Source organism: Notamacropus eugenii, chromosome 1 (assembly GCF_028372415.1).
Source record: "Notamacropus eugenii isolate mMacEug1 chromosome 1, mMacEug1.pri_v2, whole genome shotgun sequence".
NCBI classification, from domain to species: Eukaryota; Metazoa; Chordata; class Mammalia; order Diprotodontia; family Macropodidae; genus Notamacropus; species Notamacropus eugenii.
Window position 1 is genome coordinate 12,386,775 of NC_092872.1, and position 22,927 is coordinate 12,409,701.

The following is a 22,927-nucleotide window of genomic DNA, read 5'->3' on the forward strand; positions in this document are numbered from 1 at the left end:
GTAGGGAAGGGAAGAGGGGGAAAGGGAGGAAAGGGAACAAGCTTTTGCATAGCATCTTCTGTGTGCTGGGCACTGTGCTGAACATTTTTACAAATGTGATTTCCTTTGATCTTCACAACAACCCAATGAGGTAGGTACTATTATTATCCCCATTTTACAGTTGAGGAAACTGAGACAAACAAGGGTTCAGTGAGCAAATGGTCAGGATCACATAGCTAGGAAGTATTTGAACTCAAGTTTTCCTGATTCCAGTCCCAACACCCTATCCACTGTGCCACCAGGTTCCTAGTAAAACTTTCAGTTAAACAACAAAATTTTAATTAAACAATAAAATATAAATATTTTATAGCATAAAAACTGTTCATTTTCATTATTTAATTAGGTAACTATATCTTCCAGAGTTCAAGTACATTGGCAACATCAATATTTATCTTCAGGAAAGGGTCCTAACGTCTGTCGGTTTTTAACAAAGTTGCTTAGGGAAAAACACATTTGCAATAATTGTATTGATACAGCATGGACACACCACAGCACACACGTACGACTTTGGGCATCACAACCATGCCACAACAATTTAAAGGCACATCATGTGATACTGTCAAAAGAGTTCATTTTTTTCAAAACAAAGGCCTTACTCTTGATTACTTACTATTTTATGCAGAAAGATGGGCAACAAGCATGCTTCCTTTAGTGGCTTTCCTGCGGCAACTATTACTATTAAGAGAAGAGTTCACTGTCTTCTTCCCTGACCTTTTCACCTAAGTGAATGTGCAAATGATATGATGTGGCTGCTAAGATTATTATGTTTAGCAGACATCTTTTCAAAAATTAAGACTCAACACATCATTACCAGGTACAAATGAAAACATATTGGCTGTTCAAGACAAAGCATAAAGTATGGTTAAGAAACTAAAATTTGGCACTGCAAAACTGAGAATAGTCCTGGAACGTTCCAAAATTTATTGGAGATTTTTCATAATTTCTTATTAGAAAATGAACTATATTTGCATCCAACTGTGAAGAAAGATGTAAATGATCATCTCAAAACCTTAGAACTGACTTTCAATGAATATTTTCTTGAAATTTCCAATAAACTAAATTGTATTCGTAAAACTACTTCATATGCCTTTTATATCTCTGGTTGATGAATTGACAAAGGATGAAAAGAGAAAACATAATTGACATATCGAAGGATTGTGGACATTCAAAAATGACAGATTTAACTTTTCTTACTTAAAAATGAAAAATGAATGTCCATCAAGAGAGTTTGTAAAATTCCCCTACCATTATCTACCATATATTTTGGGGTCCTGACTTGTGAGAGTGATTTTGTGCAGCTCTACCTCACTCAAATCCAATTCATCTGTAAGTCAAGACATCCCCCTCTTCATGTCACTGGTCTTCCTTAAAAAATGAAGGATGAACAATTGATAAGAGAAAGCATTTTCATTTTATTCTTGCTGGCAATCAAAATACAGACATCAAATTTAAAATTGTATTTGTCTGGGATAGAGCACACAGTGCAAACCGCCTCTGTTTAAATGAACCAGCCCAACATCAAAAGTAAATGTATATATCACTGCTACATTCTGTTAAATATCCTCCAACCTGTAATTCATTTCATTAAAACTGCTACTTATGTTTGACAAATGCTGCATGATAAAGAAATTCAGTATGAAATATTGCAAAAAACAGGAAGCATTTGAGATTTTGCTGGATTACTGTAAAATCTTACAGAATGATCCCTCTCAGATATTCAAAATTATTGTATAATTAGAGTTTTATAACTTTATGTTTAAAATTGTCATAAACATCAAAGAACAAAACTTCACATTTTATAAGTATACTTGTATAATATAAATTTTAATTTGGAGCTTTAAGGGGCAAAAGTTATTATTGCAATTATTAGAAGCACTTAATGGATAAATCTAAAAGAACATTATTAGTATACTAAATTACCCTGAAGGTTCACAACACATTGTTGTTGCTTTTGGAAGGTGTTCGAAGAACAAAAAATATTGGGTACCATGCTGTAGAGTATTATCTCTATTTGACCAGGAAAGGTGCCCAGAGAATGGGAGTGAATGTCAGATAGTCAGTGGCAGAACCAGGAAAACAACCCACAGGCGTTTCCTGACTTCAAGCTCCATGCTTTTGGTCCATATGATATGACCCTTGCCCCCCAATTATGTGGAGAGAGAAAAGTCAGTTTGTTGAACATCTTGGTGAGAAGAAGAGAAGCCAGAGATCTTCAAAATGACCTTCAAGGTGACATCCCACCGAGTACATTCACACGTACAAGTTGGATCCCCAGTGATCCTCCTGATTCTAGGATAACCTGTAGATTCTAAAACTATGGCAGACTTCATTGCTTGGGGACTCTCTGAAACATAGCATTATCTCCTCAGATTTCAAGTCTTTGCTCAGCTTCCAGCCAGAGAGGATAAATAAACTTTTCTGCCCCTTTCTCAACCTCTCTGCAGCCCCTGGGACTCCATGAAGGTGAGAGGGCTTGAGCCACTGAGATTTTCGCAAAACGTACCTCCTTCCTCTTGGCCAAGAGATTAGGCAATGTGTTATGGAGAAAGAAGTCACAGATTAAAACATCTAGCCTGCCCCCCTCTACTCTTCAGGGGCTTTAAAAGAACATCTTGGAGGGAGGGATAGATGTGGATCCCCAGCCAAGGCAAGAAAAGATGGGGACCCTGGGGAGAAGCCTTCTGCTGCTATGTGTGGCCATGACCATTGCAACACTTTCTGCTCATCGAACAAAGAGACTGAGCAACCAAGAGGCTTTATCCCTGTTACTAGCTACCTACAACAGAGAGTCCAACGATAATTTCATCTATGGGCTCCTTCAAGCCAAACCTTTCCCTCACCAGGTGAGTCCCCTCCCCATTTGTCTCCCTCTTCCCAAGCACAGAACTTTAGGTTATAGACTCCAAGCAAAGGTGCATGTTTTCATGAGGGGAGGATTAAGGTCCATCCCTAGGGTTTAACTTCATTACTAAGCCATGACTGAGCATCCTCTGGGTGTCTTTGAGGGAGGTTCACTTAGGAGTAGTTACGGTCATTGGAACAGCTGCAAGTCACACACACACACACACACACACACACACACACACACACACACACACGGCTGAGAACCTTAGGCAGATTAAGGTAGTTCTGGACTTCCCTAGAAAAGCCTCCTGAGAGAGGCAAATCCTAAGCTATGGTGGTTGTTGCTTGTTTGTTGATAGCTTTGGTTTTATATTAGACTAATTCCCCAAAATATTTCCCTCATCCCTCTCCACCCACTGACCCTTGCCTTAACAGTTAAGCAAAACCAATTGCTGGCAGCCCTGTCTGCTGCTGTATGCAGAACTCTGTGTCCATACCTCTGCAGCGAAAGGAGAGAAATGCATTTCCTCATGCCCTTTCCAAGGCCAGGATTGGCCATCACTGTTGTACTGTATCATGCTTCACTTTGTGACTATTTTCAATTCAAAATTATTATCATTGTGGATACTGTTCTCCTGGACCTGCTCATTTTATTCATCAAACAATTATCCTTATGTTTCCCTGAATTTCTTGGAGTTGTGCTTTGAAGGAGAGGAGAAACATGATTTCATTTAAGGTCACAGGACTGGGGAATAGGGTGAGGAATCTACTTTTCAAAGGGAATGGCGGGTGGCAAGGTGCGGAGTATGTGCAAAAGAGAGAGCAAGGATTACTGTGCAAGGTAAAGAGCTCATTCTAGCTTGGGAAAGCAAGATAGTCTAATTAATGCTGGGGAAATGGAGTATTCCTGGACTACCACTGCCCACAGGAATAGGTCCTCCCCAGAGGCAGAGCAAATGGCTGCTCATATGGGATATCAAAATTCCCTGCCCCCCAAATGTTCCCCACCAACTTCCTGTGATATCTGCAATTTCCATTTGAATCATTCTTCTTAGTGGAGATGGGGTCCCCAGAGGGCTCCTACTGAAACACACCTATGTCACATATTACCTCAATTGTACCTGTTGCCCCATTGGAGAGAAGGAATGGAAGGGTTTTCATCTTTTCTAGCAGGGGACTGTTAGAGGATGAATGGCTTTGATGGAGGAGCAGAGAAGCCTGAACAGTGGGTGCAACGACACACAAAAATTAAGTGGAAAAACTGGATTTGAAACCCAGCTCTTCTTACTCTAAAATCTCTTGCATCACACTACCTCTCAATAGGAGAATACTGGGTCCTGGAAGCTGGGGGAGGGCAAAAAAAAAAGGGCAAAAATCTGCATCCTAGGGGCGTCTTCAAAGACAGACTTTGTCTATGTCACATTGCCCAGGACAATCCTCCCTCCTCTCACCCCTGCCCTTCATGCTTCCTTCACTTGTTTCCTTCCCAGGGTGACAGACAGATCCGGAGTTTCACCATCCAGGAAACCAAGTGCCTGAAGTCAGAGAACCAGAACCCTGACCAGTGTGAATTCAAAGAAGGTGGGGTAAGTACTCCTTACTCAGCCTGGGATACCCCACCATATTACCCCCAGCCCACAAATAAAAACAATGTCAACACTCAAGGATTCAGGAGCAACTTTTTACCCAGCCTTGCAAATAGGCTGCTAACCTCAAGCCCAAAGATCTGTCTAGGCTTGAGCAGATAACAAGGTACTTTACTAATCCTTCTGCTTTGGGAAGGGAAGAGAATGCTGTCAGGCAGTCAGGCTGCTAACAATATGCTGCCCATGACAGGATCTGATACACACTGTCTTTTCACATCCTGTTTTCTAAAGTGAGTTGATTTTGAAGGCAATTTACCAAGGGAAACCTCCGCCTTGCCTTCCATCTCAGGGTTCTTGCTCTTATAACCTCAACAGAAACTCATGAAAATGTAATCTGACTGATGAGAATGCCAGGACTCAGGGCCAGAGGGCAGTTTACTATCAAGACCATGGTTATTGTCCATCATATGGTTAGAAACCAAGCAGGCTATTACTATAGTAGCAATAATTCACAATCATTTAGCAATTTCTTCCCAACAAGCCTATGAGGAAGGTGGCGCAAACATGATTGTCTCCATTAAAAAATTCTTTCCATTTTACAGATGAGGAAACTAAGGGCCACAGAGGAGAAATAACTTACCCAAAGTCACATAACTTATAAATATCACAGATAGGGTGTGAACTCTGCAGGGTCTTCTGACTCCAAGACTACATTTCCTACACTGCCCTCTTGTGCCCAACTACAGCACAAGCGTGACATTTGGTTTTTGGCTCAGCTTGTTGTGCAGGGAGAGATCAGTCACATGAGTTAAGATCTGATCAAGAGGATGAGAAAAACAGAATATAACTCCTAAATAGAATAACTCAGAATATAATGTAAAATGATAACTACGTATAATAAATAAAATAACTCAGGACATAATGGCTAAATAAATTATTACGGGGTACTCTGCTTCAATCACTCAATCAATCAACATTTGTTAGGCGCCTACTAAGTATAATGAGATGCTAATACTGTACTATCTATGTTCCAGGGTTGTGATGCTTTAAGCTTTACACAGTGCTATAAAATATTACATCACCGTATCCTTACAGAAACCCTGGAAGGTAGATGCTCTCATTATTCCCATTTTTCAGATGAAGAGACCTGAGGCTAAATGGCTAAGTGACTTGCCCAGGATCACACAGCTCATTAGTGTCTGAGGCACTTCTGATAAGTCTTCCTGGGTTTCACATCTGAGAAAATCTTACAACCCAAGCAGTGATTTGGCCTAAGGATATTCCCAAGCAGGCCAGGCAGCACAAGTCAAGAGCATCTGACTCCTGAGGGAACAGAGCCACTGATGCCTCAAGTATCACCTTTTTGTGCTCTGTCTTTATAGCTGGTGAGAGACTGCTCAGGAGAGATTTCCTCTGAGCGACATTCCCCGGTGGTTCTAATCTCTTGTGACACTGTGGTTGCACAGGTGAGTTTTTACAACCACATGCTTTGGGATAGAAAGGAAAAGTGTGGTCCTGACCTCTACCCTTTCACCTTCAGTCACCAAAGAGTCTTAGGGAAGAGTGTGCAGCTCTAACTTCCTAGGATATGTTACCACTACTCCCTACCAAGTCCTACCAAGCACCAAAGAGATCAAGCTCCTTGCCCTTGGCCTCAGGGGTCTAGAAATAGAAGCAATGGGTCAAAGATTCCAGGAATCAGCTTCCAACGCTGAGATTCTCTCTAATGAATTTTCACTACAGAAAAAAAAAAAAAGCAGGGGTGGAGGATGGGGGAGAATCATCTGACCTTGGTGAGCACAAGAGAAGAGATTCTGTAAGTTGATGGGACCTTTGGAAATTCTATCTCATAAGTGTCCACCTGTTCTGCCTGAGCTTAAGGCCAGGCCTTCCCACTCAAGGCAAGGCTAGGACAAAAAAAGACAGGCAAGTTAACCAAAAGACCCAGCCCCTAACTTATTCTCTTATTCTTCTGCCAGTTCCCATCCATTGTCATATGATCAAGTCCCTTTCTGGGGAGGAAAGAAAGCTATATTTTGGACCTTCTTGGCATATAACAGTCAGTGAAATTCATTGTTCACTTGAAGGTACTCAAGGTTTCTCCTCATCCTTAGGTGATCAGAGGGCTTCTTCCTGACAACTGGAAACTCCTCCCCTCTTCTTGACTGTCCTAGGTTGGTTCTGCCTCAGGTGGTCCCTAAGGTCCTTCCTGGCTATGGGCTACCACGCTGAGACTTTGCCTGAAGGACTTGGAGTACATACCCCAATCTACTCTTTCAGGGTCATTTTCACTACTTCCTAGGACCCCTCTCCCTTGACAGCAAGTCCCACAGTCTCACTCCTTCCCCTAACCCTATCATTCATTCAACAAGCATTTCAAAGCATATTACAACCCTACTCTCAGAAAAGAGTCTGTGGGCAGCCTTCATCAGTCTCCAAGCTGCTCATTTGGGGCTTTTGGCTTCCTCTCCTGGTCATTGGCCTTGCTAACCTGAGCTCCTGCTGGAGGGTGAAGAATGTGTCCCTGAAAGGATCCCAAGACCTCTCAGAGCAGAGGAATTTTTAAGGGGGGATTCTTTGGGGGAAAGCCTTCCTGAAATTATACCTCCTTGGTCTAGGTAGCTTACTTGTTCTGCCCATGAGTAAGGAGAGCCCTGGACACTCGGGATAGTAGGCCTAGCTCCAGTCATACACTGATACTCCTCAGGAATTCCAGCAAGGTCTCCAAGACATCCTAATAGTCCTGCATACTTGCCTACCTGGGAGGTCTCCCACCCTCATGAAGACACAGCCACTGACTGTGTACTTCTTTCTTCCACAGGAGGCTCAAGCCCAGGAAGTGTCAGATGCTGATCCATTACCGGTCCATCTCCGAGGCGGTCGCGGTGGTCGAGGTGGTGGCCGTGGTCCCCGTGGCCCCCGCGGCCCTCGAGGTCCTCCCAATGGAAGACGAAGGAGGGGGCGACGTGAGCTAGAGAGGGAACCAATAGATATCTTTCCAGTCAGACAAAGTCTTCCTTTAGAAGAGCCTACTAGGCGCTTCCCCTTCCCCGGTGGTCCGCCCGTCAGACCCTTCCCTCGTCCTGGCCCCTTCCCTCGTCCTGGACCCTTCTTCCCTCGTCCTAGACCCTTCCCCCGTCCACGTCCTCAGCCCTTCCCCCCCTTCCGCCGTCCTCAGCCTGGCCCCAATCAGCCTGGCCCCAATCAGCCTGGCCCCAATCAGCCTGGCCCCAATCTGCCTGGTCCCAATCTTCCAGGCCCCAATCTGCCTGGTCCCAATCTGCCTGGTCCCAATCTTCCAGGCCCCAATCAGCCTGGCCCCAATCTGCCTGGCCCCAATCAGCCTGGTCCCAATCTGCCTGGTCCCAATCTTCCAGGCCCCAATCAGCCTAGCCCCGATCAGCCTGACTTGGACATACCTTGACTCCCCTTGACCACAACCTGGCCCTGATTTTCCTGGGCTTGACTTTTAACCTAGGTTCCTCTTTGGCTAAGCTCCCCATTTAGATTTTGTCTCCTGCCTAGAGTTCCTTCCTTAGCCCACACCCATCAAACTCACTTCTTCAAAGAATTCTAAGATTTGAACCCACAGATCCCATGTATAAGTAGGGACCAAATGCAATGAGACGTCCAAGAATCCAAAGAAGAGACTAGACTGTGGACTGACAAAGGGCAGGGACTGTCAAACCTTTAATGCAGTGTCCCAAGCAGACAGCCATCAAATAAAGGCTTGGGGAGAGCAGTGATCCTTCCAATGCTCTCTAACCTTCTGATCTTCTTGTCTCCTGTCTCCTCCTGTGTCCAATCTATCCTAACTACCCACACAAAACAATTTCCCTAAAGTGGAAGGAGGGAAGGAGAGAGGGAAGAAATAAGCGTAGCACTTACTATATGTCAGGCACTTTACAAAAGTTAGCTGATTTCATCCTTCAACAATCCTGGGAGGTAAGTGCCGTTATTATCCCCATTTTACAGCTCGGGAAACTGAAGCAAACAGAGGTTAAGTGACTTGTCTAGGGTGGCACATCTAGTTACATCTCTGAAGCTGGATTTAAACACTTGCTTCCAGACTCCACGCCCAGCATTCAATCCACTGCTGCACCATAGAAACAATGGGATTGGACTTGAAATCAAAAGATCTGGATTCTAATCCTAACTCTGCCCTTCTATAACCTTAGGCAAGTCAATTAACCTTTGAGCCCTTAGTTTTCTAAAGCCTACGTTTTCTTCGAAAAATCAGAAAGTTTATCTCTAAATTCTCTTCCAGATAAAAACCTGTGAACATAAAGATCTGACGTGTCCTTTCCCTGCTCAAACACCTCTATTGACAAGGCTATGTAAACCCAAAGCCTTTGTCCTGGATTGAAGACCCTTCTCATTTTATCTCTCAGTATACTTTTCCATGTTTACACATGAATTATCTCCCTGAATGAAATGTAAGGTCCTTGAGGATAGAGCCTATCTAAGGTTTTGTCTTGCTCTCCCTAATGCCTAGCATTGTGCCTGGCATGTTGTAGACACTTAAAAGGACGATGGAGGATGGATTGGAGAGTCAGAAAAACTCATTCAGAGGTTATTCCAGAAGTCCAGGCTAGAACACATGACTTCGGAGAAAGATGTAGATATGAGAGATGCGATCGACAAGAGATGACAACTGACTGGTTACATAGCAGAAGGCAGAGGAAGAATCCAAGCTTTCAAATCAGAGTGACTAGAAAGATGGCAATACTCTTAAGAGAAATAATGAAGAACCCAGGACATAGCCTTGAGGGACATCCATATCTACAGGGCAGGATGTATGATGATCCAGCTCAGATGGAGCAGTTAGGCAGGCAGGAGAAGAAGCCAGAGAGATGCATGTCATGAAAATAGAGAGGAGAGAGTCTCTAAGAGGAGGGTTGTCACAATGTCAAATTCTGCAGAGAAGTCAAAAAGGAGGAGAATTGGGGAAAGATCACTAGGGAAGCAGTGTAGTGTATTGGAAAGAACGATGACTCTAGATTCAGGGAACTGGGGTTAAATCCAGTCCCTGACACTCACTTGTGTAACCTTAATCAAGTCACTTAATAGTCAAGGGCTTCAGTTTTCCCATATGTCAGAGGAGGGAATTGGACTAGGTGGCTTCTGAGGTCCCTTCCAGCCCTACATCTATGATCTTATGGTCAATTGTCATCTGATATATAGGGAATTGATAGAAATTTTTAAGACAAGGAGTCATTCCTCAGTGCATAAGTAATCAAAGTATATGAAGAAATAATTCTCAAAAGAAGAACTACAACTACTAATGGACATACAAAAGATTGCTGGATATCATTAATATAATAGAAATGCAAATCAAAAGCAACCCCATGGTTCACCCCAAGAAAACTGGAAAAATATGACATAAGACAGTAATAGTCAATGCTAGAGGGACTGTGGAAAGCCAGGTACGCTAATATGCTATTGGTGAAATTGTGAATTGGGCCAACCATTCTGAAACACAATTTGTAATTATGCTAATGAAGTGACTAAGATGTCCATGAACTTTGACCCAATGACCCCACTTCTGGGGTATATACCACAAAGGATGTCAATGTTAGAAAGAAAAGTCTCATATACATCAAAATATTCTTATCAGGTTATCAAAGAACAGCAAATCAAGTAGATGCCCATCCATTGGGGAATGGTGAAACAAACTTAGGCAGGTAGGTGGCACAGTGGCCTGAAGTCAGAAAGATTCATCTTCCTGAGTTCAAATATGATCTCAGATATGGACTAGCTGTGTGGCCCTGGGAAAGTCACTTAATCTTGTTTGCCTCAGTTCCTCATCTGTAAAAACGATCTGGAGAAGGAAAAGGCAAACTACTGCAGTATCTTTGCCAAGAAAACCTCGAATGCGGTCACAAAGAGTCTGAAACAACCAAACAACAACATCTAAAGATAATGGAATATTGTTGACCTGTAAAAAGCGATGAATATGAAGTATTCAAAAAAGCATGAAAAACTTACATGAATTGATGCAGAGTGAAGTAAGCAGAACCAAGAAAACAATATACATAATGACCACAATAGCGTAAATGGAAAGAACAAAAAGAAGAAGAAAAAGAAAGTGAACGCTACGTAATTATAATGAGCATGATTGGTCCTGGAGAAAAACTGGAAAACATATCTCCTCCCCTTCTTTGAAGAGGTGGGGGACTATGGAAAGGATGTGAAATGTTACATACACAGCAGGAATCTACTAACGTGTTTGTTGGCTTAGCTAAACTATCTCTTCTATTCATTATTGCAAGGGATAATTAAACTGATAGGGGAGGAAGAAGGAATATATTCAGAAATGAAAGTGATTTTTAGGGGCACTGACCGCCACACCATCTGGGACGCCACGCTGATGGACATCAGGTAAACTGAGTCCGGTGCAGGGAAGGGTGAACAAGATGGCACTAGAAGGGACCGCCCCACCCCTGGTTTGTTGTTGTCACTATAGTTCCAGCTTGTGTTCATTTCTATAGTTTCGGGTTTGTTTAGGTGTGTTACCATGGTTCACTGGGCTAGCTGGCAAAGACTATATATTCAGAGTGCTTGCTTGAATAAATCGGAGTTGCTTCACTGACCCGCTCTCCCGCCTCATTCTCTTACTCGCGAGTTCCACAGGAGGACGAGCAGCCTGCTGGCCAGGCATAAGACTTGCTCCTCTCAGTAAGCTATGCCGTAACCATAGCAAGTGATGATCTCAGTAGATATATGGTCAAAGGTTAGGAAAAGACAATTTTCAAAGTAAGACTTCCAAATGATCAATGGTCATATAAAAAAATATTGCAAGTCACTAATAATTAGAAAACTGCACATTAAAACAACTCTGAGGTTCCACTTTATAACTATCAAATTGGCAAAGTTGTCTAAAATAGAAAGTGACAAATGTTGGAGTGGTTGTGGGAAGATGGGCACATTAGTATATTATAGGCAGAGTTGTAGCATGCTCCAGACATTCATTCTGGAAAGAAATTTGGAACTATGCCTCTAAAGTCATTAAACAGTATATATCCTCTGAGCCAGGCAGCTAGATGGCACAATGGATAAAGTACTCGTCCTGGAAGTAGGAAGACTCATCTTTTTTAGTGCAAATGTGGCCTCAGGCACTTACTAGCTGTGTTACTTAACCACCTTTGCCTCAGTGATGGCTAGTGAAAACTTCTCAAGAACTTAAATCTGAAGTAGATCAGACTCTAGACGTGAGTTTCAATTTCTCAGAAATCATATGATATGGGGAAACTTGAAGTTGTGAAACCACCTGTCGCCCCTCTCCCCAGATTTGTTTAACCCATTTCCTACCTTTTGCCAAATAGGGGAGATGTTTATTCAGGTTCTTCCTCAATTCTTTGTGTCTGGGGCAAATTTCTGAAAATAAAGTGCTTGCTCAGGCTCTTGACTAAATTGGTAAGAGGGGTGGGTTTGTGGTTTTTAGCTGTATAACCATGTTCTGCTTCTGTACTGTGCCTCCCTTCTCTAGACTGACTAGTGAAGGTGATGCCCACTTCTCACCAGAACTGAAAAGAGAACTTTCTGTTTTTTATCTTGAGATGACTCCAAGTAGTCCATTTCAGTAGGGGTCTCACCATCCCACACAGTTCCTCATCAGTAAAATGAACTGAAGAAGGAAATAGCAAACTAGTATCCTTGCCAAGAAAACCCCAGATGGGGTCACAAAGTGCTGGACATGACTGAAAAACGACTGAACAATAATTCTTTGACCCAGTGATGCCACTTGTAGGCCTATTCCCCAAGGAGATTAAAGAAAGAGAGAAAGGGGCCAAATATACCAAAGTATTTAAATAAATCTTTTTGTTGTAGCTAAGAACTAGAAACAAATGAGTTGGGGAAAGGCTGGACACATTATGGCATATGAGCAGAAAGGAACTGCTTCTACTCATATACCATAGTACACAAAACATATATACTGTATCATATGATATGCATGTACCATAGCACATACACTACAGTATTCCGTTACAACCATGTGGTATATGAATGTGATGGAAAACTATGGGACCATAAGGAATAATAGAAAGAATCATTTCAGAGAAACCTAAGAAGAAGTACATGAAGTAATGCATTGTGAAATGACCCAAACCAGGAAAACAATCTATATAAGAACAATTTAAAGAGAAAAAGAACTTTGAACTTTGAATATATTGAATAATATAATAATATTTTGAATCCTCTCATGTTCTTCTGTGCACTTGACATGGTTTTTTAATTTTATATTTTTTAAAATTTAAGTTTATAATATTTTTTTGCATTATATATTTAAGTTTTAGTATTTAGGCCTAAAATTTTAAAAACCTAAGGAAAGAAATAAACTTTAATTAGACCCTCACTTATATTTCATTTGAAAGAATGAGATGATTGGAGTCATGATGCTGCTGAGGGTGTAGATCCCAAAGTTTTAAATCTGCTCTTTTTAACCAAAAAGCATAAGGAGAACTGGAGAGATTACAAGGGAAAGTCTCTCCTACAAGAAGACCCAGTTGTCTATGGGTCTCAGTAATCTATGAGAGTTTCAGCTCCATCCCTGATTTGGTTGAGAGGGAAAAGTATAGTTCCCCTTGTTCTCTACAGTGACATCTGGTATCATACCTACATTCTTATGTGCATTTTACAAAGGAGAAAACTGAGTTTCAGATGGGTTACATAATTTAATCATATCACATATGTATCTACTAAGGATCAGGCAGGATGTGGATCCAGATTTCCCTTATTCTTTTCTGTTTCTTCCTGTCCTCCTATGGTTTCTCTGCAGAGATCCTTGCCTCATACTTCACTGGAAAAAATGGAAACCATTTTCCAAGGCCCTTCTCCCCTTCCTCATTTTACATCTTTCAGACATCTTAATCCACTGACTCTATCTCTATCTGGTCTCAGATGAAGAAGTAGCCTTTCTCTTGACCAGGTCAAAGTCCTTCACTTGAAGCTAAGATCTCATCCTCTCCTGTTACTCTAAGGAATAACAAAAATTACAATTTAAATCTTGAGTGTGGCTTGATAGGTGAATCTCCCGATATTTTATATATGTGCAGTTATTTTCAATGTAATTTCTATTTCTTCCTGCTGGGTGTTTTGGTAACATACTGAAAGGCTAATAACTTTGGGGGTTTTGTGATTTTATATTTTGTAGCTTATCCATTGGTTCAATTAATTTTAATCAATTCTCTAAGTAAACCATCGAAGTATATACAAATAGTGAAAATGTTTCTTTTTCTCAACATATATTTTTTCAGTTTCTTATTGTTGCCTTACTGAATAGCTAACTTTTAGGGAGCTATATAAAACAATAATGGTGATGATGGATATACTTGCTTTACCCCGATCTCACTGGAAAGGCTTCTGAAGTTTCTCCATATCAGGTAGTTTTACTTAGCTACTTTACTTTGTCTCAAAGGAGAATGTGCTGGGAGAGAGGGAGAGGGAGAAAGAGAGAGAGAGAGAGAGAGAGAGAGAGAGAGAGACAGAGAGAGAGAGAGACAGAGAGAGAGACAGAGAGAGAGAGAGACAGAGAGACAGAGAGAGAGAGAGAGAGAGAGAGAGAGAGAGACATATATCCAGACAACAACACTGTAAAAACAAGAGGTATCAATAAAACTTAACATACCTTAGATCCCGGGAACCCCCAAATCCTCAGTCAGACATACTGGATCGATCTCAGGGACTGACTGAAATGATTATTATTTTCTTTGGTTCATATACTCCATCATTACCCAGAGTTTATTCTGGAAAATCTGCAAATACATTTGCAACTAATTTTCATAAATGTGAATGTTCAGTCCTCAGCGCTGTATGAATACTGAAGGTAACACATGAAGATTGCTTTTATTTCACTCCACAAAAAAATGCAGAAGATTCAAAGAACTCCCAGGTACCCGTAAAGAGACACTAGATTCCCATCAATCATTCAGAGAAATTCATAATCCCTCCTGCAGCTTCCCTCCCAGCTACACTCTGACATTCTGGTAAGACATCTCTCTGCCATCAGGTTTTACACAGTCAAGGCTTATGGTGCCACCCTGTGGTTTGTCTTCCTCCTCAGAAGAGACAAACATCCTTTGCATTTCCCTGAAAATCAACTGTCTTCCAACCAGACCCAGACTGTGGGGGGGGGGGGGGGGGAGAGCAAAAGTCCCAATCTCTTTTTTAAGTGCTGTTTATTTTTAAATGACCAATAAAACTCATAAAGCAATAGCTAATGTGATTTTTAAAAGAAAAGAAAAATTTTTAAAGATAAAATTAAGTGTAATGTAAAAGGAAGGAAGGAAACAAGAATTGATTGAATGCCTATTATATAGCAGGTACCATGCTAAGCACTTTATAATAATTATTTCATTTGATCTTCACAATAGCCCTGGGAGGTGGGTACTATTATTCTTTTTTTCTTAAATGCCAAGAATTTTTTATTTGATGTTACTCTAAAACACACATTTATAGCATTCAAAAGGGGCTGCTTTATAAAATCCTAAAGTTTATTTAGACAAAAAGATAAACCCTAGTCTTACAATACAGCCCTTAAGATAATTTTAATGTTAAGCACAGTTCTATTAAGAATTATTTATAGATTCTGAATGCATAGCTTTGCTTAAGAGGAAATGCAATGAAATTATACATTCTAATGAACATGAATGTCAAAGCAGAATGTCATCTGGGTCCTAAGTAACCTTGAAGGAATTCCCACTCAGTGGAAGAGCTCCAGTTTTTGCACAATAATAAAAATGAGGACAACCATATTGAGAGCCTGATCACCAAGTCCCCAGAGTGGGAGGTTATGTTGTGACATGACCACAAACCTCACACTAATGTTTGTGATAGCATGGCAACAGGACACAAAGGAATGTCTCTTATTTCAGAAACAATGGTGAGTCTTGAGGAGCAGCCCTTTCTATGCGGTTTAGAGAGGCTGCTCACTGGTGCTCCAGAAGAATTCCGCACCTTCCAACTTGGGCAGTATTACAGGACTCACAGCTCTTACACTTCATTCCTAATACGTAGAACTGGACCGTGGAGCGGGCACTGCGATCGCTGCAGGGAATTTCCACAGTCATATTCTGATATTCTCTTGCCATTGGAGTTCGTGCTACTTCATCATCCAACGGGCGCCAGTAAGGAGTCAGATCTAGAGCAGAGCGCATACCTAATGGACACCTGGAGCCTCCTTTTAACATTTCTTCATAACATGCTCTGTGTAGAAGATGGCCACAGGGCAAGACATGGACAACTACAGGGGACGTATGAATGTCCTCTAAACATATGGGACAATTCTGCCTGGAGACCTTCTCAATGCACTTGTGATGACCTTGGAGACTCAAGGATAAGCAGAGGTTACATTCCAAACAGTGAAAACGTTCTTCCTTCGGACCAATCCTACAAACTCCACACTTCTCCCCATGGCACTGCTTCTAGTGTTTGGCATATGTCGCAATAATACCCTCCAGACCCAGCGCTACGTTCTTCACAAGTGTGTTGAGCGCTCCGAACTTGCCCCACACTGCACACAATACACTTTCACTTTAAACCGATCCAGAGGACGACCTTTGTCATCTTGGCATAAGTGGCAGATGTAAAGTTTACCTGTGCCGGTAGTGTTGGCAGCCCCGGCGCGCTCGTCCCCCTCTGCCGCCGCCTCTTCGCTGTCCACGGCCACCTCTGCCAACGCCATCCCCTACTCCTCCTCCAGCCCAGCCGCAGATCCGAGTCCGCGCTGGAGCCGGAGCTGGAGCCACAGATCGCCCGGGCTGTAGAAGCTCGATCGCACCTGGCCGAGGGGCCGCTGGGCACTGATCCCTCCCCGAACAGCCGGACTTCCCCTTCTTATCCCCATTTTACAGTTGAGGAAATTGAGATAGCAGAGGTTAAGTGACTTGGCCAGGGTCACACAGGCAGTAAGCAGTCTGTCTGAGATCACACTTGAATTCGGGTCTTCCTGACTCCAAATTGAGTTCTCAATCCACTGTACCACTTAGCTGGCTCTAAGGGAAATAGATAAAATGATAAGAAATTTACTGTAGCTGATTTTAAGGCAATAAAACTAAACTTTTAAAGGAAATACATGACCCTAAAAAAATAAACTCCCCAAAAGAACAAAATAGGAAAGAGATAAACTAATGATAATTTAATCTCAGGAAGCAAAATTAAGTAAATCATAAAAGAATTCACATGATTTAAAAAAAAAAAAGCCTTCCAGATCCAAATAAATGTGCAAATGAATTTATCTAACATGTAAAAAACAAGAATTTTTTTAAAAATACCAAACTCTTTGTTTTAGATAAACATGATTCTGCTTTCCAAACCAGAGAGGAATATAATAGAAAAAAAAGAACTAGACACCAATATCACTAACATATACAGATTTTTTAAATATTGAATCACATGCTAGTCAAAAGAATATAATATCAATAAATTATTCATTATAACTAGTTATAACCCAAGAGGTGGCTGAGAAGGACTTTCTCCCACTCCCTTGGGTGAAACGGCTTCTCTCCAGCACCACTAAATGGGGCTGACTCACAGCATGATCTTCCTTGGAAGTCTTCACCTCTACACCCCCTCCCAACCTCTTTTGTAGAGAGGGGAGAAAAACAAAAGGTTACTTGTGCAGAGTGACTTGTCTACTTGGAGATAACAAAATTAATTCATAAGAGTATTAGCTCATGAGGGGGTTAGCCTATGACAAAGACACTGGTTCTATGTTGCTTCTTATGTCTGTAAAGATAGAAAGGTTAAAAATACAGATCATTAATAGAATTTATAAATACCATCATTCCCAGGCTATCCAAAGAGCTCCGAGCTAGAAATGAAGCAACACAGTTCAACTGTGTATAGTCAACTATCTACTTGCTTTCCCTCTTACTCATGATCTCTATACAGCAAAGATCTTAATTCATGATACATTTCTAATTGCCTAACTTTCATCTTGAAAAGAATTACAAAAAGAACGAGTAAACAAATTTAGAAAAGCAGAGAAATGCTTGAACAAGAACGACTACATCTAGGCAATAATAAAACAAATGAGTTGTCCTAAATGGATTCCTTCTACAGAGAAAGGAGTAAATTAACCATTGTTCTGGCAGCAGCACAGGGTAGGTATAGTTCAGTAGCTTTATTTGAAATATCATCCTAATAAGCACATCAGTGAGGAAGGAAGAAAGGCTCTAGTCACTTCAATGCTTAGAGTCTTAATTGCTACTGTGTAGCTGCTGCCATTCTCCCTCTGCCCTCTTCATAGTATTAGTTTAACAACTTCCTAGGATGGCATAAGTTTTACCTTCTACAAAATAGACTGCACAACAATTCCATCTTTTCCTGGGCTAAGAAAAGATTATAAATCTAAGGGTATTTATACTCTCCCTTGCAAAGAAAGCAGTCTACACAAGTAATGAAATGATGGTTCAACATTAGGAAAATAACTGCCATAGCCAATAACATTTTATAACAAAACAACATTATTATATCAATAAACACTGGAAAAAAGGCTTTGTTAAAAATAAAACACTCATTTGTATTTTTTTAAAAAGCCATTAAAAAGCATAGGAATGAAATACCATTCCTTAATATGCTGACAATCACTCATCTAAAATCAAGAGGTAACATTCTTTGTAAAGGAAAAATGCTGGAAGCTTCCCCAGTAAGCTCAAAAGTAAAGCAATGATGCCCATTGTCACTTTCTTATTTTAAATGTTACTAGAACATATAGCTAATATGGCAATAACAAAAGGAACAGGAACTTGCCATATGACTTAATTTGGTATAGAGAATTCCCACACTCCCCTTGCCAATGCAGGTCACTACTTTCTCTTCAAGATTTAAACCTAAGTCTTCCTGGCTCCAAAGCCAGTTTTCCACCCTCTATGCCAAGCTAACATTTAATTCAATAGCAATTAGATAAGCTCTAATAAACAATTAGACATGAAAAAAGAAATTAAGGAAATAAACACTGGCCAAAAAGGAGGCAAAAGTGTTTCCATTTTAATATGATTTGATGGTTTGCTTCAAAATAATCAACAAAAAAGAAATCAAGGCAATTAATTATTTAAGCAAGTAACAAGATACAAACCAGCCCTCAAATCATCATCATTTCTGCACATTATTAATAAAAGCAGGAAGATAGAAATAAGAGACCAATAACATCCACAGACACACCTACCAAAACAGACAAGAGGAATAATATAATTAAAATGAAAAAATAATTTTCATAGAAATAAAGGAAGACCTAGACAAATGAAGAAATGAAATCTGAACCATGACAATATCATAACTAAACCATGACAATAAGTTATGAAAAATACTACCTATATTAATACCAAATTGATCTACATATTAATGTTTTGTGAATTAAATTAGCAAAGAAATACTTTATAGAATTAAAGTAATCAGAAAATTAACCTGAAGGAATAAAAGATCAACAATACCTTGGCAAATAGCAGGAAAAATAGAAATGAAGAGTGGTTGGTATTGCTAAATCCTAAATTATATTATAAAGAAAAACTACCAGAATTCTTTGGGTTAGATGAAAAATAGAAAAGTAGACCAATGGAATTGATTAGGCAAATGATACTCCTAAAGAAAAACATGTAATGAACAATACTCTTAAATAAATCTAAAGGCTCAAATTACTGGGTAAAGAATTCCTTATTCAACAAGAGGTGCTAGAAAAACTGGAAAACTTTGTCAGAGAGTAGGTTTAAGCCAGTACTTTACACTATATATGTAGCAAAAACAGAATATGCGTAAATGTGTGTGGTTTCCCTCATAAAAATTGGTTTAGAACAGGTTGTAGTTATCTCCTTTTTTAAATTTATTCTATCAAGTAAACACAATGCTTTCATTATATAAAAAATTTTTTAAATTAAAAGCTTTTGCGTAAATAAAGCAAATGCAGAGGGACTAAGAAAAATAGATATAGACTGGGTAGAAATCATTGCATTAAACATCTTTGATAAAAGTCATATACCTCTAATGAACTGACACAGGTCTTTTTGATTAAGAGTCATTCCCTAGCATGTAAGTTGTCAAATGATATAAACCAAAGAGAAATGCAAATGATCAAAAAAGCATTTTAAAAGAACTTGAAATTGATCATCATCAGAGAAATACAAATGAAAACAACTCAGAGGTGTCAACTCATCCTGATCAAATGGGCCATCGTAGAAAAATTCATTGTTGGCAGAGATGTGGAAAAAGCAGGCACACTAAACCACTGATGGTGCACTTGGAATTAATCCAACAGTGGTGGGAAAATATATAAAATTGTGGAAGGTAAAAAATTGCTACTGGCCTTTGATTCAATGATCCTACCATTGAGTGTATTCTGCAGGGAAGATTTTGATAATAAGAAAAGAACTTTATGAAAAATACTCATAGAAACACAATTTTTAATAGCAAAAGGTTAGAAAAAAATCATGTGTGAAATGAGTGAGTGACTGTTAAACAAACTGTGGTATAGGGAAGCAATGGAATGTTACCATGCCACAAGGAATTATGATTATTAAAAATTCAAATAAATGTAGGAAGACACATGACCTGGATAACAAAACAGGATCAAAACAACAACATACAGAATTGCTACAAAAATACAAAGAAGGAAATGAAAATGTAGAGAAACATGAAATATGAAGAGAAAAACAAAACCTTTCATCCAATTTCAGTAAATTAGACTTTTCCAAGATTCCTCATAAGATAAAGGGTTTTGAAAATGATTGCAGCTTAATTATCTATTATTGCATGGTGTTAAAATGATGGTAATTAAGGAGAGAGATAGATAATTAGAATTAAGTTGGAATAAAATACCATTTAAAATACTAGCAACAGTTATAGATGACAATAGGTTTCCCCACACCATGGAGTATAATATTACAACACAGTGGAATTAGACTTTCTAATCTCAAATCAACAAGCATGTATTAAATACTTACATTGTGCCTGTCACTAAGCTAAACTCTGGGGATATAATGGGACAGTTAAATTAAAATCTAACTGAAACCTTGCAACATTGAAAAGTATCTTAAGTGGAGAAAAGAGGGTGATTTTTTAGAAAATATTGAAGGGAAAACTGTAACAAGGGTCTGGCAGATGCACAAAATATCTCTAATACTCACCACATGGAATGAACAGACTGGGGAGTCTGCTTCTGCTAGGGCTGTGATGACATTTGTGATGACATATAATGCAAGTGCCTTGGAGACACATGTTTTGATATTATACCAATCTTCTGGGCAGCCAGAATAGCTAGTACCTAGAAATGGCACTAACAGCTAGATACCCAGTTATGTTCTTTGCCTGCTTTCTTGGTTTAACTCCTTTGAACTCTAACAGGTAGGAAATACACTCTGGTTCAATATTCCAGAGCCAGGCCTGCTACATCTCCCCCTCAAGGTTCTTAGGGTATCATTGCTCCAATGTGTGTTTTCATCCTTTGTTGCAGAAGAAGACCATGCCAGCAGAGAAATAATGACATGACTTGCACTTGACTTTGTTTTGAGTGAGGAAGGGCTGTGCAGGTCACCAGCCTCACTTCTCCTCCAGATCCATCTGAATCCAGTGACCAGATATTCATTAGGATGACTAGAGATGACCCAGGATGAGGCAATTGGGGTTAAGTGACTTGCCCAAGGTCACACAGCTAGTGAGTGTCAAGTGTGTAAGGTAAGATTTGAACTCAGGTCCTTCTGACTCCTGCACTGGTGCTCTATCCACTGTAACACTTCACTGCTCCCGTTGCTCTAATGCCATCAGCTTGAACTACCACAAATTGTGTTCCCCTCTCTGTTAGCTAATAGTCTCTCCTAGTTCCATTTAATGACTTAACATCAATTAGTTTCTAGAAAGGACCATAAATTAGAAGATATGACAAAAAGAACTCCTACATTCAAAGCCCCCAAGAAAAATGTGGAAGAGCTCAAAAATGATTTTAAAAATCAAGTAAGAGAGATAGACGAGGAAAAACTGGAAAGAGAAATGAGAGTCATGCAAGAAAATCATGAAAAAAGAGTCAACAGTTTGGTAAAGAAGACACAAAAAATACTGAAGAAAATAATACCTTAAAAAAGAGACTAGACCAAATGGCAAAAGAGATTCAAAAAACCAATGAAGAGAAGAATGCCTTAAAAATCAGAATTGGCCAAATGGAGAAGGAGGTCCAAAATCTCTCTGACAAAAATAATTCCTTTAAAATGAGAATAGAGCAAATGGAAGCTAATGACTTTATGATAAATCAAGACATTATAAAACAGAACCAAAAGATTGAAAAAATAGAAGACAATGTGAAATATCTCACTGGAAAAACCATTGACCTGGAAAATAGATCCAGGAGAGATAATTTAAAAATTATTGGACTACCTGAATGCCATGATGAAAAAAATAGCCTAGACATCATCTTTCAAGAAATTATCAAGGAAAACTGCCTTGCTATTCTAGAACTAGAGGGTAAAATAGAAATTGAAAGAATCCATTGATCACCCCTTGAAAGAGATGCCAAAATGAAAACCCCCAGGAGTACTGTAGTCAAATTCCAGAGCTCCTAGGTCAAGGAAAAAATATTGCAAACAGCTAGAAAGAAACACTTCAAGTACTGTGGTGCCAGAGTCAGGACAACACAAGACTTAGTAGTTTCTATATTAAAGGATCAAAGGGCTGAGAATATGATTTTCTGGAGGGCAAAGGAGCTAGGATTAAAAACCAGTCCAGCAAAACTGAGTATAATCTCCTTCATGAGAAGCAATAGAAATTTAATGAAATAGAGAATTTTCAAGCATTCATGATGAAATGATCAGAGCAAATGGAAAATTTGACTGTCAAATACAAGATTCAAGAGAAGTATAAAAAGGTAAACAAGAAAGGGAAATCATAAAGGACTTAATAAGGTTAAACTTTTTACATTCCTAAGATGATGATACTTGTAGCTCTTAAGAACTTTCTCATTATTTAGGCAGTTAGAAGGAGCTTATCTAGACAGAGGGCACATGTACAAGTTGAATATGAAGGGATGAGGTCTAAAAAATAAAATTAAGTGATGAGAGAGAGGAATGTACTGGGAAAAAGGGAAAAGGAGAGATAGAATGGGGTAAATGATCTCACATAAAAGGGACAAGAAAAAGCTTTTACAGTGGAAGGGAAAAGGAGAAGTAAATGAACCTAATTATCATCAGAATTGGCTCAATTGGGTATAGAAATCCATCTTACTCTACAGGAAAGTAGGAGGTGAAGGGAATGAGAGAGAGGGACAGTGATAGAAGAGAGGGAAGACTGGGGAAGCTGGTATTCATAAACAAAGCACTTTTGAGGAGGGACGGGGTGAAAGGAGAGAGAGAAGAGAACAGAGTGGGGGGAAATGAGATAGAGGGAAATACAATTAGAAGTAGTAACTGTGAAAAAAATTTTGAGGCATGTTTCTCTGATAAAGGCTTCATTTCTCAAACATATGGAGAACTGAGTCAAAT

General features: G+C 39.8%; 1 protein-coding gene and 1 pseudogene across 1 annotated transcript; one reads left to right on the top strand and one right to left on the bottom strand.

The window, feature by feature from the left end:
• Positions 1-2,650: 2,650 nt before the first annotated feature.
• On the top strand, positions 2,651-8,242 carry LOC140533672 (uncharacterized). The gene is made up of 4 exons (XM_072653702.1): positions 2,651-2,882; positions 4,374-4,469; positions 5,852-5,935; positions 7,291-8,242. The coding sequence occupies exons 1-4, from the start codon at positions 2,697-2,699 to the stop codon at positions 7,891-7,893; spliced, it is 969 nt and encodes a 322-aa protein (XP_072509803.1). The 5' UTR covers positions 2,651-2,696; the 3' UTR covers positions 7,894-8,242.
• Positions 8,243-15,303: 7,061 nt separating this feature from the next.
• LOC140533699 (RING finger and CHY zinc finger domain-containing protein 1 pseudogene) lies at positions 15,304-16,293 on the bottom strand (annotated as a pseudogene).
• Between the last annotated feature and the right edge of the window lie 6,634 nt (positions 16,294-22,927).

What these genes read in the sequence shown, in the direction of transcription:
- LOC140533672 (XM_072653702.1), top strand. Translation starts at nt 2,697, where the DNA reads ATGGGGACCCTGGGGAGAAGCCTTCTGCTGCTATGTGTGGCCATGACC. An exon ending in GTGAATTCAAAGAAGGTGGG is followed by an intron (nt 4,470 to 5,851) that starts GTAAGTACTCCT and finishes CTGTCTTTATAG; the next exon opens with CTGGTGAGAGACTGCTCAGG. An exon ending in GTGACACTGTGGTTGCACAG is followed by an intron (nt 5,936 to 7,290) that starts GTGAGTTTTTAC and finishes TTTCTTCCACAG; the next exon opens with GAGGCTCAAGCCCAGGAAGT.